The 15,904-nt window shown below is 23.7% G+C and overlaps 2 protein-coding genes and 1 long non-coding RNA gene across 4 annotated transcripts; 2 read left to right on the forward strand and 1 right to left on the reverse strand.

Moving 5' to 3' along the window:
• Positions 1–274: 274 nt before the first annotated feature.
• Positions 275–4,484, reverse strand: LOC114122895 (isopentenyl-diphosphate Delta-isomerase 1). Of its 2 annotated transcripts, none has more exons than XM_027985688.2 (3): positions 4,234–4,484; positions 1,009–1,461; positions 275–948 (listed from the first exon to the last, which is right to left on the reverse strand). In XM_027985688.2, exons 2-3 carry the CDS (start codon positions 1,449–1,451, stop codon positions 678–680), a joined length of 714 nt encoding a protein of 237 aa, XP_027841489.1. In that variant the 5' UTR covers positions 1,452–1,461; positions 4,234–4,484; the 3' UTR covers positions 275–677. The 2 variants fall into 2 exon arrangements, with proteins under 2 accessions (XP_027841489.1, XP_027841497.2); XM_027985696.2 differs by lacking the exon at positions 4,234–4,484 and adding an exon at positions 3,756–3,892.
• Positions 4,485–4,694: 210 nt separating this feature from the next.
• Positions 4,695–8,577, forward strand: LOC114122888 (ribonuclease H2 subunit A). The gene is made up of 6 exons (XM_027985675.2): positions 4,695–5,495; positions 6,219–6,417; positions 6,667–6,793; positions 7,772–7,961; positions 8,043–8,166; positions 8,299–8,577. Exons 1-6 carry the CDS (start codon positions 5,330–5,332, stop codon positions 8,429–8,431), a joined length of 939 nt encoding a protein of 312 aa, XP_027841476.2. The 5' UTR covers positions 4,695–5,329; the 3' UTR covers positions 8,432–8,577.
• Positions 8,578–12,880: 4,303 nt separating this feature from the next.
• LOC126550063 (uncharacterized) lies at positions 12,881–15,156 on the forward strand. Its single transcript, XR_007604081.1, has 3 exons — positions 12,881–13,091; positions 13,182–13,537; positions 13,607–15,156. It is a non-coding gene; the product is annotated as an uncharacterized LOC126550063 (long non-coding RNA).
• The last annotated feature ends 748 nt before the right edge of the window (positions 15,157–15,904 follow it).

Raw genomic sequence — 15,904 nt, forward strand, 5'->3', positions numbered from 1 at the left:
TATAGAATATTTTAATATACCTATTATCATACATAATAATAATTAATACATTTGAGTAGTTTTTGACAAGTTAACTGTAATAAAATATATTTCAAAACATAGTTGAAAATGTTTTAAAATTATATTTAGGAAGCTAGATTAGATTATAGCATTCAGTTAATAAAGATAAAAAGTAATCCAACAATCACTATAAAATGTGGAGTAATAAATTACCCTGCATGCATGGTAAAAGGTTAATCAATAACATCATATGCATGAAATAAAATGCTATTATTCAATTAGAAAATAAAATATATATTTTTCAAAGAAAATAAATCTTTAATTTTCATAACAATACTAAAAGTTTATTTACTTCTACTAATAATAAAAATAAGTAATAACAACATATATTAATGTAAAAAAAATTTTAATACAAAATATTGAACATTAACCCGTATTTTTTTTTAAACTAATTGTTTTAAAAAAATTATTTAAGTATTAAAAGTTCAATGTTGAACATTGATTTTTTAATATATTATATAGTAATATTATAGACATTGCATAATGAGTTAAAAAATAAAATATCAAATTTATGTATATGTATGTGAACAATATTATCATAAAATAATATAATTAAATGAATAACAATTTTAAAATAGTCCCAATCATAATTATTATTTCCCATAATAGAAAAATAATTAATAGCTAATAATTTTTTTATGATTCATGACTTTCTCCAGAGATCTTAAATTGTCCCACCAGTTTGTCAATTCATTTTGTACAATTAGATTAAACCATGGTGTAATTGGATGATTTAAATTCTTTAAGAATTTTTCCATTTTCGATTTGGGAATATACAAGGCAGTACTCACTTCATCTGGATTGGGATCCAATGAAACATCTTTATGCAAAATAAATATATAATCTATTTCGTGTTCACCCCATGTTCCATCTCCTTCAGACATGTACCTAAATAATACATCAAGTAAGGCATCAATATTTGAATTCAAATAATTTAGTTGTTATTACCTTATTCTAGTTATATATTGCAAGTCTTTAGGTTGACACTGGCTTGTAGGAATCCCTAATTCAAACACAAGTCTACGACAAGCAGCAGCTTTAGCACCTTCTAAGTCTTTGCGTTCATGTTCAATCTCGTATAGTGGATGACTGCAGCAAGAATTAGTATAATGATCAGGGAATGTGATCTTAGTAGATGAACGTTGTTGTAATAGTAGTTCGTCCTTGGTGTTAAATAAAAAGACACTGAACGCACGATGTAATGGTAGGTTCCCATTTACTAGTCTGTGACAGTCTCGTTTACTGGCAAAGCCACATTCCTGGTCATGTTGGTCAACAAGAATACAGCGCTCTTCCAGGGCAGCTTCTTGTACAGGATTTAATGGTTTGGGTGCAGTTGATAGAAATCGGCGTAAGGGTAATGAGCCCAGTGACTTAAAAATCAACTTCATTATATATAACCTGTTGGTAAATAAATTTTAATTTATTAAAGTAAAACAAGGTGCTTGTACTAGCAATGTTAGTTCAACTGTGTTTAAAAAATTAAAAATTAACACTCATTAATAATATATTGTGTTGGTTTGAGAATAAATAATACATGACTGTTGATAAAAATAGGTTTACATAGAAATTATTTTAAACAATAATATAGACAAATTGAATGGACGCAATTACTCTAAAATAAAATATAATTGATGAAAATTCTACTTAACTTGTTAATTATTAATATACACATTATAGCATACCATTTAAATTCTCATGTAATTAATCAATTTTATTTTTAGAATAGTACAAATGTACATATGTTATATTAATAATTGAAAAACAAGAAAAAAACATTTAATAAGTTTGATATTATCAAATATAACTTATTTATTTTAATGATGATCATTAAAACATATAATTTTTCAATAAAAAAAAATATTCAAATTTTACAATAACTTTCTTTTTGAAAAATTAGTTTTTGTTATATATATATATATATATATATATATATATTTTTTTTTTTTGGTATGCAAGATTTTTTTTATTAATGATAACATCATATTACTTATAAATTAGGATGGCCAGAGTAAATTTTATGAAATCTGGGACACTAAAATTAAATTCTTTTCATAAAAAAAGTAGGCAATTATGTATTTGTACTTGGTTGGTATGGTTGAATGAGTTCCTAAGGTATGTATATAGTGATAAGAAGTAAATATTGATATTGTTGGTAAGTTGAGGTAATGGTGTAGAGTATGATTACTGACATACCAGAGAGCATTTGAAAGGACACTAAGGGTTATTGATTGGAATACTTAAAATTTATTTAGATTTGAATATTTAGAGATTCCCCAAAGTTAGATGATATTATATGTCATTGCAGGACATAGTTAAACAGGTGTAGGTATCAATACTTAAAAATAATTTCTTTTTGCCTTTTCGGTATTCGGTATGATAAATCTATGTCCCATAGAGTATAGACATTACACATAAACAGTTAATTAGGAATAAAAGAATATAAAATTAATAAACTAGTAAAAAAATTCAAATTAATATGACAAACTATTTTAAATAATTGTATAAAATATAAAAATTATAATATAATTTAATAAAATAATAAAAATGTAATTAAATACTCATGTCATGTAAAAATAATAATGTGTATGAACCTAATTTAAGTTAAAATTGAATAAATTTTAAAGAAGTAAAGAATATTCAAATAATTCATATAGCTGTCAATTTTATAAATAAGTAAATATGAATAAAAATAATGATTAATTTAGATAAGTGTATTTTTATTAATTTTGAGTTAATGTGATTATAACATTTATACAATTATTTTAACATAACTTAGGTTTTTTTATTCTACATAAAGCTATGAGATTTTTACACATGATTGTTGTTATACTAGTTAAGTTTCAATTAAACTAAAGAAGTATTATTAAATGAACAATTCAAATTAAATAATTTGGATACATATTATATTTTTACTAACTATATAAAAAAAAATTGTTAGAATAATAAGCTATAGCTTTGGCTGTAACTTTTATGGTGATCATAAAAAAAAGTACAAATTATAAATATAAGTATTAGATTGATATATTCGAGTTCTATAGTTATATAAGTTGCTTTCAACAGTACCTACCTACATACAAGTTAGGTTATTAGGCTTTAACTTAGGTTGTAATGCTAAGTTATTAGTTCTACATCAATTTTCTATACCTACTTTATTGCCCAAATTTTCTGCGTTTCTATTGCATGCTTCATAAATAAATATCTAGATTTATGAAACTAAATTTAAAATTTAAATATTAAAAATAATTAAACCTTAAAAATAAATAAATAAATAAGTATGCTTATACTATATCAAAAATAGACTTATTTATTTTTAAGAAATAAAACAAGAAGCTAATATTTATTGTGAAAAATTAATTTCATATAAAACATATAAACCTATTTGAAACAACTAACTACCTAATTAAGACTCAGTATAATATTTGCAACTTTAAAATTTGTAATGTCAAATGTCTGGATCAAAGTTATGTAATCATGTAATATTCGTTTTGTTTTTCAGTTTAAAAACCTAATATTAAAATAAATGTGTACCTATTTAATTTTTTTTATGTTTTATTTTAAATTATATTTATCTGATATCTGAATAATTATGAACCAACCTTCCATTAAAATAAATTAAAAAGCACATTAAGATATGAAAATTATTTTTGAATAGGTAACTAAAATCATAATTTATTAGTAGGTACAGTACTTACATCTATTAATAATTGTTCCTTGCTCTTCAATAATGTGTAGACAATAATGATTAGGTATGTTATTTAAATAATATTTATGTTGAAATTAATTAATTTAAAAATGATATGATCAAGTAGACTATAAACTATTTACTAGGTAGGTATCTATTATCTTTTATATCGAAATGCATAACCAGTAACCACATTCTAAATAGAAAACATTTTTATTAACTAAAAATGTAAGATAATTTTTTTTAAATATGTCTTATATAACATTTTACCTAAAAATACCATATTATATTAAATTTAATATTTTTAATACCTACTTTTAGGATAAGAAAATAATGAAAAAAAATAATTATAAATACCTTAGATACAAGATAATCACAAATAAAATTATTTTTTCAAAATGTAATATAATAAACATTTCTAGTGTGCTTGAAAAATTTAACAACCTATTGTAAGTTTTACCGAAGAAACAAAAAATAAAACAACTTACCTTAAACAAAAAATTGAAATCCGCTTAAGACAGACTATTTTGCAATAAAGACAACACGTTTAGATGAACAACACTGATCGTAGATTTGTAACATAATAGGCAAAAGACACCGTGTATACGTCTTAACAGTTAACACTAACAAGAAATAAGAAAATTAGAAATCGTTTATCTTTTTGTTGGAATTTATACCTACGGGGCAATAGGTCAATAGTGGCACAGTTCCATTACGATTAATGTAAATATGTAATGTTTTATTTAAAGCATCCGCTTTTTTTATCAATAATCTGCTACGTTATCAATTATGTGATATAATGATATTAATTGACCAATGCGATTACTTCCCTCTTAAATTTTCAGTTTAGGTTAACATATCAAGTTTGAATAATTATATAAGTTAAAATCACGATAACTTAATTAATGTTGTACTATTGTACTATATCTTGGATTGTATTAATATTTTTTCAAATCCAAATAATCTAATATTGTCTACTATAATAGTACTATATATTATCATAAATAATTAATATTATGTTAAATGCTGATTTTATTTTACTGTCTAAACTCTAAACTCTAGTCAATTTAACTATTTATTAAAAAAAAAATAGTTGCCACTTTTCTTTGTCATTTTGTCAGTTATCAGTTATCAAATATCGGCTTACCGCGCATAGAGTAAGACTACTCTATGACAGAGTACCGCGCCTGTTGAGTGTTGATCACGGTTTAAAACTTAAAAGTATATCTTTAATCGTGCTAGCTGACGTGCTGTTCATTCATTTATGGTTCAATCTCCTGGTGTCATTACTCATTAAGTTCTTTCTTCACTTTGTTATTTTTTCTTCTTTGTTGACAGCTTACAGTAGAAATAAAACATTATTTTTAAGATTTACTGTTTGCCGCATAAACTAGAGTCTTCATAGTTCACTGTTAAATGTTGAGAACTTGGCTACTTTTAATATTTTTTTATTATAGCTTCCAGTAACTCACTATAAGTACTACCAGTTGTGTAGCAAACTTTAAAAGTCGATCATAACTTATATATTTTTTTTGCCGAGTAAATAATCAATTTATTTAAGATTGATTAAAATTTTAAATTATAATGAACAGCAACTATATAGTTTGTCATAATATTTCTGATGTGAAATCGGCGATTTCATATGAAAATAATTCATTCGATGTTCGCATTGAATCTAAATTGCCTGAAACAACTAAAACTGAGAAATGTATTTTGGGAATTGACGAAGCTGGTCGTGGTCCTGTCCTTGGTATGTAAAAAAATAAAAATTTTTCCAATTATAAGTTTTATATTATATTAATTATAAGATTGGTAATAAATCAAGTAGGTTATTCATTTTAACAAGTTTGTGTCTAGACAATAGGTATAGATAATGATTAAATTATAAATTTTGAAAAATTAAAACAGTAAAATGTACTAAAAAAATGTATATATTTCTAATTTTCAATTTTAATTACTTATCTAAATATAACTATTTATTAGATAACCTGATACACACTCTTGTTCTAAATTCTACATTCTCATACTTACATACATTTAAATATTTTATACTTTACCTACTTAGATAAAGTTATGAACATGTATAGGTACTTTGTATTTAAACTATTTTTATTGTTATTTTACAATAGTATTGTTTACTATTATTGCTAAAATATCGAGTAAAATATGTACTTATATCTTACATTCATGTTCAATTCAAATATGGTAATTTTTGTATTGAATTTGGTTAAATACTAAATACTAATGTTTATTATATATATTATGTATTTAATAATCAACTCTATATACTTGATGATTTCTTAATATGTTGACTGTCACGTGGCAATTAAACTAAAAATGTAGTTGCCAGCTGTCACACTACCATATTAGGTAGTACCTGTTATATCTATATTAGTATTTACTACAGATTTATATACTATAGATTTATTTAATAACTTTCTGGAATAATGTATTTCTGTACATAACTATCTAGGTCCAATGGTATACGGTACATCTTACTGTTCAGTAGATAATCAAGCTATACTAAAATCATTAGGATGTGCCGATTCAAAAGTTTTGTCTGAACTAGCTCGAGATGAAATATTTGATGGAATAACCAAGCAATCTGAAATACTTGGATGGGCTGTACACATTATATCACCAACTACAATAAGCAATTGTAGTTTTAGAAGGTAGTTGTATAAGATGAAATATTTATTTATTTTATTTTTTTGTAGGTACTAGTGATTTTATCACAATTTTAGAGATTAGAAATCTAGTAACATAACTAATTTATATTGTTTTAATTAATTATTTTAAACTTTAAAAAATAATTTGTGTACATACATATCAGCAAATCAATAAAATAAATAAATATTGACATTGCTTACATAATACATAATATATCATACTGAATACTCATAATTTTTTTTTTAAATTAGGCAAAAGTGTTCTTTGAACGAAATTTCACATAATGCTGCAATTGGTTTAATACAGCGAGTTTTGGATAGAGGAGTAAATATTTGTGAAGTATTTGTTGATACTGTTGGACCCCCTGATAAATACCAAGTATGAATATTATTAGTTTTTATTTTTTAGATGCATGAATACTAGAAGAAACTTTAGTACATAATATCTCCTTTAAAATTGTTCTATTGTTTGAATAAAATGTGTACAATACATTTCTAATATTATGTTTATATGCTTGCAATTGGTAAAAACTTTAGGAACCAAAATTCTGTGAGCTCAGGACAATAACAATAATGTATAAATTATAAATACATAATAATAACATAAGTATACCCTACCTTTCCTTGTGCATCTTAATATTATATTATTGAATGTGTAGGCTAATTTTTTGTTATTATTTTAATATTATTATCTTGTTTTCATGTCTCAATTATTATAATTTATATTTTATTGTAGCCGTAAGTTCACTGTACTATTGGGCCTCCATCTGTTATATATGTTAAATAAATAAATAATATTTAATCATCATTTATCATAAATAATACATTTAGAATATTAATTTTAGAATTTTATACTAAATATCAAGTTGATTGTGGTGGTATTTAAAAATTTAACACAACTAATCAAATTAAATTATGTACTGTTTGTAATAACATATAGGTAGAATTCAAGTAATAATTTTATGCTTATATTATTGAAGTAAATATATATTTTGTAAATTCTATTTAAAAAATTAATATAAAATATTTAATATTATCAATGTACTTTTATAAAAATGTAGAATGTCAATGTGTTTATTTTTTAAATTATCTTATTGCTACTAATAATCTAGAATTATTTATGACTAAAATTATTTGAAGATATTTATATTGAGTATGTTAATTAGTTATTGAGTAATTGATTTATTGTTACTTTAATTTATGTATTAAGTATAAAGACCTAAAGTATAAACTGTTTCTAATACTCTAAAGATTACATTTAAAAATTTATATTTAGTTTTTTTTATTGTAATATAATGTTTTTCATATTTTAAACTCATTAATTATAATTTATTTTATTTTGTTATTTAATTTTTAGGAAAAATTATTATCAATATTTCCTCAATTAAAAATAACAGTTTCTAAAAAAGCTGATTCTTTGTTTCCAATTGTAAGTGCTGCTAGTATTTGTGCCAAAGTGACCCGTGATGCTGCGTTAAAAAATTGGAAATTTATTGAAAGGCCTGGAGAAGATATTGATTCTAATTGGGGAAGTGGATACCCAAATGGTAAGAAAAAAATATAATTATGATTATTACTTCAGAATCTAAAAACAAAGTGTTACATTTAAAATGATTTTTACTTTTTAGATCCTGTAACTAAAGAATATTTAAAAAAAAACATAGATCCAGTATTTGGATTTCCTAGTATTGTAAGATTTTCTTGGTCTACAGCTGAATTGGTATTAAAAAATAATGCAGCACTAATAGACTGGTAAGTATATATTAATGTATCATGGTACAGTGAAGTATTTTGTGTAATATTAATTAATGTTTCATAGTAAAAAATTAAAAAGTGAAATAAATAGCATTTAGCAAAATGTTTAATAATAATTTTTTTTTTTAGGTCTGACGAAGAAGAGGATGAAGATAAAAAATCATTACCTATTACATCATTTTTTGGTCAAAATAGTAAACAAGTTCATCAAAAAACACCTTTTTTTGATGATAGAGGTTTAATAGTTACAACTAAATTTTAGTAAATGATAAATCATTATTATATATACATTTATATTATTTTATCTAAATAATTTTAATAGTTATTAATGTATTTTTTCGACTTTTATAATGTTTACAATATTTTAAATTCACCGTTCAATAATAACATTTTACATGTAAATTAAAATTATGTTTATGGTTTTAACACTATTTTATAAATATAAATAAAAATTAACCTAACCTAACCTCAAGTATTACATAAGAATAATTTAATAAATCATAATAATTGTTAAACATAGTAATATTTTTTTATATTTGAAATACAGGAAGATTCTTTCTTTCTTATTATGTGATTTTAATCATTTATAGACTGTAAAAGCTCTAAAGAAATTACGCACAGATTTATAAAATTTTAATTTAATAGAGATTGAAAAAGTTATTTTTAAATTTGTTTTCAGGTATTTGAAAAAATATCTAAAAATTTTAAAAGATAGGCAAGCTTTTATTTTTAACTAGGTATGTTGTTTTTACTGTTCAGAAATATTTTAGAATGTAGTAGTTTATCATGTTTTTAAGTATTTCAACATCAGTCAGAACCCACCCAACTTGTTTTAATTATGGGTTGAACTACCATTATTGTCTTTGAAGTTTAAAGTTGATGAAAAATATAATATGGATGAACAAAATATGATGGTTAATGTTAATAAAAAATTAATCTCAATATTAATCTTAATATTCTATAAAAGTATTGGTAAGTACTTACTTTATCTTACCTGTGATGTGTACTATGTAATTATACTTAAATATTATGAGAGTACATTAGAATTGTTATTATTAATTAAGTTTCAAGGAATTTCAAGATTAATTTAACTTCATCACTATTGGTAATTAGTTCTTTCATTTTTATTTTTATTAATTAATGAATTTGATATTCTTACTTTTAAGTTTGATAATGAGTACATTTATTATAATGTTATAACTAACAACATAAAATTGATTCTGCTGAACGCAAATTTTCTATATTATTATGTATGTAAGATAAAGACAATAAATTTAGGTGTGGTCTTAAGTACATTATTTAAATTAGTAACAAAAGATTCAAAAGAAAAGCAGTGGCGGTTATAAGGGGGGGGCGATAGGTGGATCACCCCCTCTTGGGTTCTTCCTTGATCATATTTTACGTTTTAACCGCGGATAGTATAGGTACCTATATTATATGAGTCCATGGTTTTTTATGTTGTGTATGAACTGTGATTAGAAAATGCGATTAACTTGCTATAGAAATCAGTGGAAACACACAAGGGGTGGATAAAGCTATAATTATGTTATCGGGAATTAAATTTAAGGGCACAAAATTTTTTTTACTTGCTTCGCTCGCTCTGCATTTATAAAACAAGTATATCTTCTAATATTATTATACGCTTTGCCAAGAAAAAAAAAAAGCGGGCAAGTGGGTACCGTTCTGCTGTACATTAGGGAGTGGGGTGGACCTCGGACTAGGGTAGGTTGAATTTGAACGCAATGATAGGTATCATTGTATACGAAAAACGATTCTAAACGAAGATGATTTGTCAACCTAGGATATTATTTCCAGTGGTTGGTGAAAAAGGTGGTTTATGTTTTAATGGCCTGAATACACCAAAATTTAAGTTCTTTTATAATTATTGTAAGCTAAACTTATGAAAGATCTTGTATTAAATTTTCAACTCTTAGCTACCTATACAAACATTTTTATGAATTATACCTACAAAATAATTTGCAAATATTCATAATTTTGACGAATTTTCGTCAACATTTGAACTTCAAATGCTAATAAAAAAAAATTGTGTCTATGTATTCTTATAATTTTTTAATCAATATAAGAACAACATATGAGGAACTTTGTATAAAATTTTCAAGCATTTTGATAGGGCCAAAAAAATTTTATCGACACTTCAAAAAAAAATTTTCAGAAAAATTGAAAATTTCAGTTGTCTATAAATAGCTCAAAAAAACTCAAAATATTTTGAAAATTAAATCATGCAAAGAAAATGCCAATCTAAATAACTGATAAAATTTTCAAGTATCTACGACTTATACTTTTTGAATAATAACAAACATTTAAAATCGTTTGGGATAAATCGTTGTCGTTACGCTATTTCGTAAAAATTTAAAATTCAAACGCACTTAAATATTTTCCTATAATGATGCTTCAAGTTTTCTCTATAGATACTTGAAGAAAAACTTATGGAACACTTAGTGTTGTATTTTCAATTCTTAGTTATTAACACAAAAAATTTTATGATTTTTCAACTTCAAAATTACTTGCAAATTTTCGCGTTTCCAACAGATTTCGTAAAAATTTGAACTATAAACGCTTATGAAAAAAAATTGTGACTAACGATTTTTAATTTTTTTTAGCTACAATTAAAACAATTCATAAGGAACCTTGTATTAAATTTTCAAAACTTTTTGGTCATCCAAAAATTTTTTATCGACACTTTAAAAAACATTTCTCAAAAAAATCGAAAATTTCAGTGGTCTATGAATAACTCAAAAAAAGTCAACATTTTTTGAAAATTCAACTATATACAGATACCATTGACATTAACATTTGGTGAAAATTTCAATTATTTTCAGTGATTAGTTTTTGAATTACAACCATAAAAAAAAATCGATTTGGTCGAAAACTGGTTTTGCGTAAAAATTGCCGTTTTTCCGTCATTTTTTTTTTGTTTTTCTCGATTTTTTTGAAAACTGTTGGAAAATGTTAACTTTTTACCTCTATAATGCACCAAGGATATTCATTTTTACATCGGAAACCATCCCCATAGTTTGAAATTGGAGCATTATTTCGACTAGTTATGCTGTACACAGACACAAAAAAAAAAAAAAAAAAAAAACACACATCATTGTAAAATCAATACATTCATCACTTCGTTCAGAATCTAAAAGGGCATATGATTTTATTATAATTATTATAAGATATTTAAGTCAATATATTCATGGTACATAATTTATATCTGTTTTTTAATACATTAATATTGATAGTGTACCTATTATATTATTATTATTAAATATTTGAAATTTTCACTAAATATTTATGTTAGTGTTATCTGGTTTTCTTAAGATATTTTTAGACAACTGAAATTTTCGATTTTTTTGAGTATTTTTTTTGGAAGTGTCGATAAAAAACTGTTGGTTTCCCAAAAAAACTTGAAAATTTAATACAAGGATTCTTATAAGTCTTTCTTATTGTAGTTAATAGTATTATTACTTATAAGCGTTTAAAGTTCAAATTTTTACGAAATATGTCAAAATTGTGAAAATGTACTAGGTAGTAATTTTGTAGTTGAAAAATCATAAAATTTGTTGTGTATAACTAAAGTTAAAAAATTCAACACTAAGTTTTTCATAAGTTTTTTTTCGCGTAGCTATAGAGAAAACGAAACGTTATTATAGGAAAAATCACGTAACTATAACGATTTATTTTCAAACGATTATCAATATTTGTTATTGTTCAAAAAGTATAAGTCGTAGATACTTAAAAATTTCACCAGTTATTTAGATTGGCCTTTTTTTACATGATTTAATTTTCAAAATATTTCGCTTATATTAAGGCTATTTATAGGTATTTGAAGTATTCGTTTTTGTTTAGTTTTTTTTTTATAAGTAACAATAAAATTTTTTGGTTAATTCAAAATACTTGAAAACTGAATACGTGAGTTGTTGATTAAATGATTCAAAAATTATATGAATACATAGGCACAATTTTTTTTTATTAGTGTTTGAAGTTCAAATATTGACAAAATCATGAATATTTGCAAATTATTTTGAAGTTATAATTTATAAAAAATGTTGTTTAAGTAGCTAAGAGTTGAAAATGTAATACAAGATTTTTCATAAGTTTGGCTTGCGATAATTATAAAAGAAGGAACTTAAATTTTGGGGTATTCAGGTCATTAAAACATAAACCATCTTTTTCACTACCCACTGGGAAATATATGGTAGGTTGATAGATCATCTCCGTTCATAATTGTTTTTCGTATACTATGATACCTGTCATTGAATTCAAATTAAACACATAAATAATAGTGACCAACTTTACAACAGAGCGGTACCCACTTGACTACGTTTTTTTAAAATTTATTTTGTGATTTTTTTTTTAAAACTGTCAACAAGTCAAATGATCTAAAATTCGTCTCTTCAATGATCCAGTAGGTACTTATTATAATCGACTAAGAACTTAAAACTTTTTATATTAATTATTTTTACTTGGACTTCAACTACGTCGGAAATTACAAGTTAAATAGAATTTACTTCAAGGATGCTGTGTAACTTGCAGAAAATACAATAACTTTTTTAAAAAACATCAGAGAAAATATAGAACAAGAATTTCAAATTATATAATATATAACTCAGTGGAGGTAAATATTATACATCTGTAAAATTAAATCATACATTTTTGAATAAAATAAACTTATATTTTTTCCTCAGGAAATGGCAAACATTATTGATGTAGAAATAAAAATGAAAATAATTAAGAAAATGCAGAAACATCGAGCTAATTATAAGACTGAAAATGTTAAAAACATGAAATTAATTAATTTTTCAGAATTTCAATACCTATTTAATATTTATACCATACCTATATTGATCATTTTATTTCTCAACTAGAATTAAGATTTGTGGATCAGTGAATCATAAAAAAAATGTTTGAAGGTATAAAAATGCCGTTAAGCAGTTTATTTATTTAATTTTTTTTTTAGTAAGTTTGGTTTTGCGTAAACTAATGGTTCATTAATTTTACAGGTTTTGAATGTTTATTATTAAATCAATCCTTAGTATCTAAAGAAGAACTAAAATCATTCAACAGTTTATTAGAGTTTTATATGGCATATCACATATGCCTTTAATTGATTCCAATAATTCTACAGCAGAATAAAAGTTGTGGATAATTAAATTCACCAGGCTCAAATGCTAAATGTTGTTTCAAAAACTAATCTTGAAGCATTTTTAGTTAGATTTAACCCATTTTCAAACTTTAATAAATTATTAAAAATTGTATACACATTAGCCATTAGGTACTTATTAGTTTCAACAGCTACTCCTGAAAGAACGTTTTCAACACTCAATTAAAAACATATTTAAGGAACACTAGGGGTCAGGTAAATTTTAAAACAAATTTTACGCTTAACACTTACTGTTGGTTATAATGTGCTTTATTTTGTCTTTAGAATCAAATTTATGGACTTTGCATACTATCAGTGTACAAAAATATTACAGCGACACCTAATGCTGATGAGGTAATCAATGTACTTTTATTATCAATATTGTTTAAAAAATGGTTAGATACTTAGATATATAATGGGGATTTGTATCTCGTGGTTTGGATACTAGTTTAAATTAAGTACCTATATTGTGTAAGTTATAGATTAAATGTCATATTACTCATATTTTATTGTTTTTATGTATTTTAGATTTAAAATTAATTTATGATTTTTATTGTGATATTATGAAATTTACAAACTTTATTCAATGCCGCCCAATTGCTGTTTAAACCAATTCATGTTAATTTTTTCTTATTTATTAGATCATTCTCGAACCAAATCCAACTGTATTTAGTTACAATTCCATAAAAATATGCCAATCTAGCCAATATGTAGATAAGTATTTAATTTATATTAATTTATAATATTGTATAATAAGTCATTATAATTTATTCATTTGTTTTATTTTTTATACGTATTGTTTTATTGTGACGTCCAATGAAACTGTTCTATTGTTCATGTCATAGTGTAGGTACCAAATTATACATAGGTAGGTATTTAATATATGTGTATTATAATAAAATATAATATATTCGTTTGTTTTTTCTTTCACGAATTGATGCGGAAATTAAATATACGTGAAAATAATAGATAGTAAATATTAAATACCATGCAACTTATCCAGTGAATACCGTTAATTCAAATTCAATCGTAGAATTGATTATTATTATTTATTACCAGTGGTTTACCTAAGGTTATTGGTGCATGGGAACTTGTCGCTAGAGTATTGGTAGATAATCAAATTGTCCGTTCATACAACGTTACAAAGAAATAAAATAAAACAATAGAAAACCACAATTGGTCAATAGTTTCATGCAAGTGACGAAAAATGACATTTACAGTTTTGTGATATTGGACATTACGTAAAATAGATCGGGATCCAATACTCGGAAATATATTAATTTTTGCTCTAAATTAACGTTGTTCAATCAAGAATCAAAATTAATTCAAATAAATGATTTATATTTTGCTAACATAACTATTATTCTTATGAAAACAGCAACTTAATTTAATTTAACATAGTGGAAAATCAAAAAATAAAATTGCGTTTTATTAAAATTAAAGAAAAAATTAGAAAATTCATTCAATTGGAATCTTCTTACTAATTGCTGTAAAAACCGCATTTAAATAATTTTTTGAATTGGCACGGATATACATCGGGTGATACGAGGTTTCTGGAACATATTGTATTAGGTTCCTATAATTGCTCTACATCAGATTAATTATTAATAACTACTAATAAGACACAGCTGGATATTGTCGTTTTTTTTTAAACATTTAAAGAAAAAACGATAAAAATATATTAATATATCGTTATGAAATGATTGGTTATAAATTCTTGATTGTTTTTTCAATAATATAAAAATTATTTATATTTTATTGAAGTAGCGGTTAATATAATATAATATATTTAATTTCTGTTACTTCATTTTTTTTGTCAGTTTATATAGTTTATAGTCCCGTATATTATATGTTCATATCCTATGATGACCTTTTAGAGTTTATAAATATGTTGATTAGCAGCAATTATATATAAATATATTATAATACATATCACTTATCAATATTTCCCTTTGTGTGTAACAATTAAATTTAAAATTATTGACTTTTTTTCATTTTTTTTTTTATTAATGTGTTTAATTATTCATTAATACTGTTCATATTTTGTATTTAATGATTTTAGCTATTATTTCATTGCAATACGTACCTAATCCATTCATCTGACTTATTAATTATATTTATTTTTGAGTTAAGTTCATGGGCATTTGTTGTAATATATATTTTTTATCTATTATAGTTTATTTATTTATATGTATATACTCGTATATTATAGGTAATAAAAACAAACTTTACAGTGCTCAGGATAGGTTATGTGTAGGTAAGTGTATTGTGTAAGTAATGTTTAGAGACCACCGCATCTTTATAAATTATGTAATTAATAATTATATAAATTACATTTCTTCTAGTTAAATTGTATTTTATTATTATATCAAAATTTAATAGGTACAGATTTAAGCTTTAAGGAAATTGAAGAAACAGAAATGTTTAATTTAGTAGGTATTTAGTTTTTCAATGATGTTTGTTTTTCTATGAAATTTCCGTGAAAACCTTATCTTTATACATTTGTCTCGGTTAAGTGTTATAAAATATAAATACTGCTTCTACACCTATTATATTATTATCGTTTTGTTACAAAAAAACTTC

This window comes from Aphis gossypii, chromosome 2 (genome assembly GCF_020184175.1).
Source record: "Aphis gossypii isolate Hap1 chromosome 2, ASM2018417v2, whole genome shotgun sequence".
Lineage (NCBI taxonomy): Eukaryota > Metazoa > Arthropoda > Insecta > Hemiptera > Aphididae > Aphis > Aphis gossypii.

Coding starts and splice junctions, on each gene's coding strand:
- LOC114122895 (XM_027985696.2), bottom strand. Junction 949..1,008: donor CAATATATAACTAGAATAAG/GTAATAACAACT, acceptor TGTATTATTTAG/GTACATGTCTGAAGGAGATG.
- LOC114122888 (XM_027985675.2), top strand. CDS start 5,330: ATGAACAGCAACTATATAGTTTGTCATAATATTTCTGATGTGAAATCG. Junction 5,496..6,218: donor TGGTCGTGGTCCTGTCCTTG/GTATGTAAAAAA, acceptor ATAACTATCTAG/GTCCAATGGTATACGGTACA. Junction 7,962..8,042: donor GGGAAGTGGATACCCAAATG/GTAAGAAAAAAA, acceptor TTTACTTTTTAG/ATCCTGTAACTAAAGAATAT.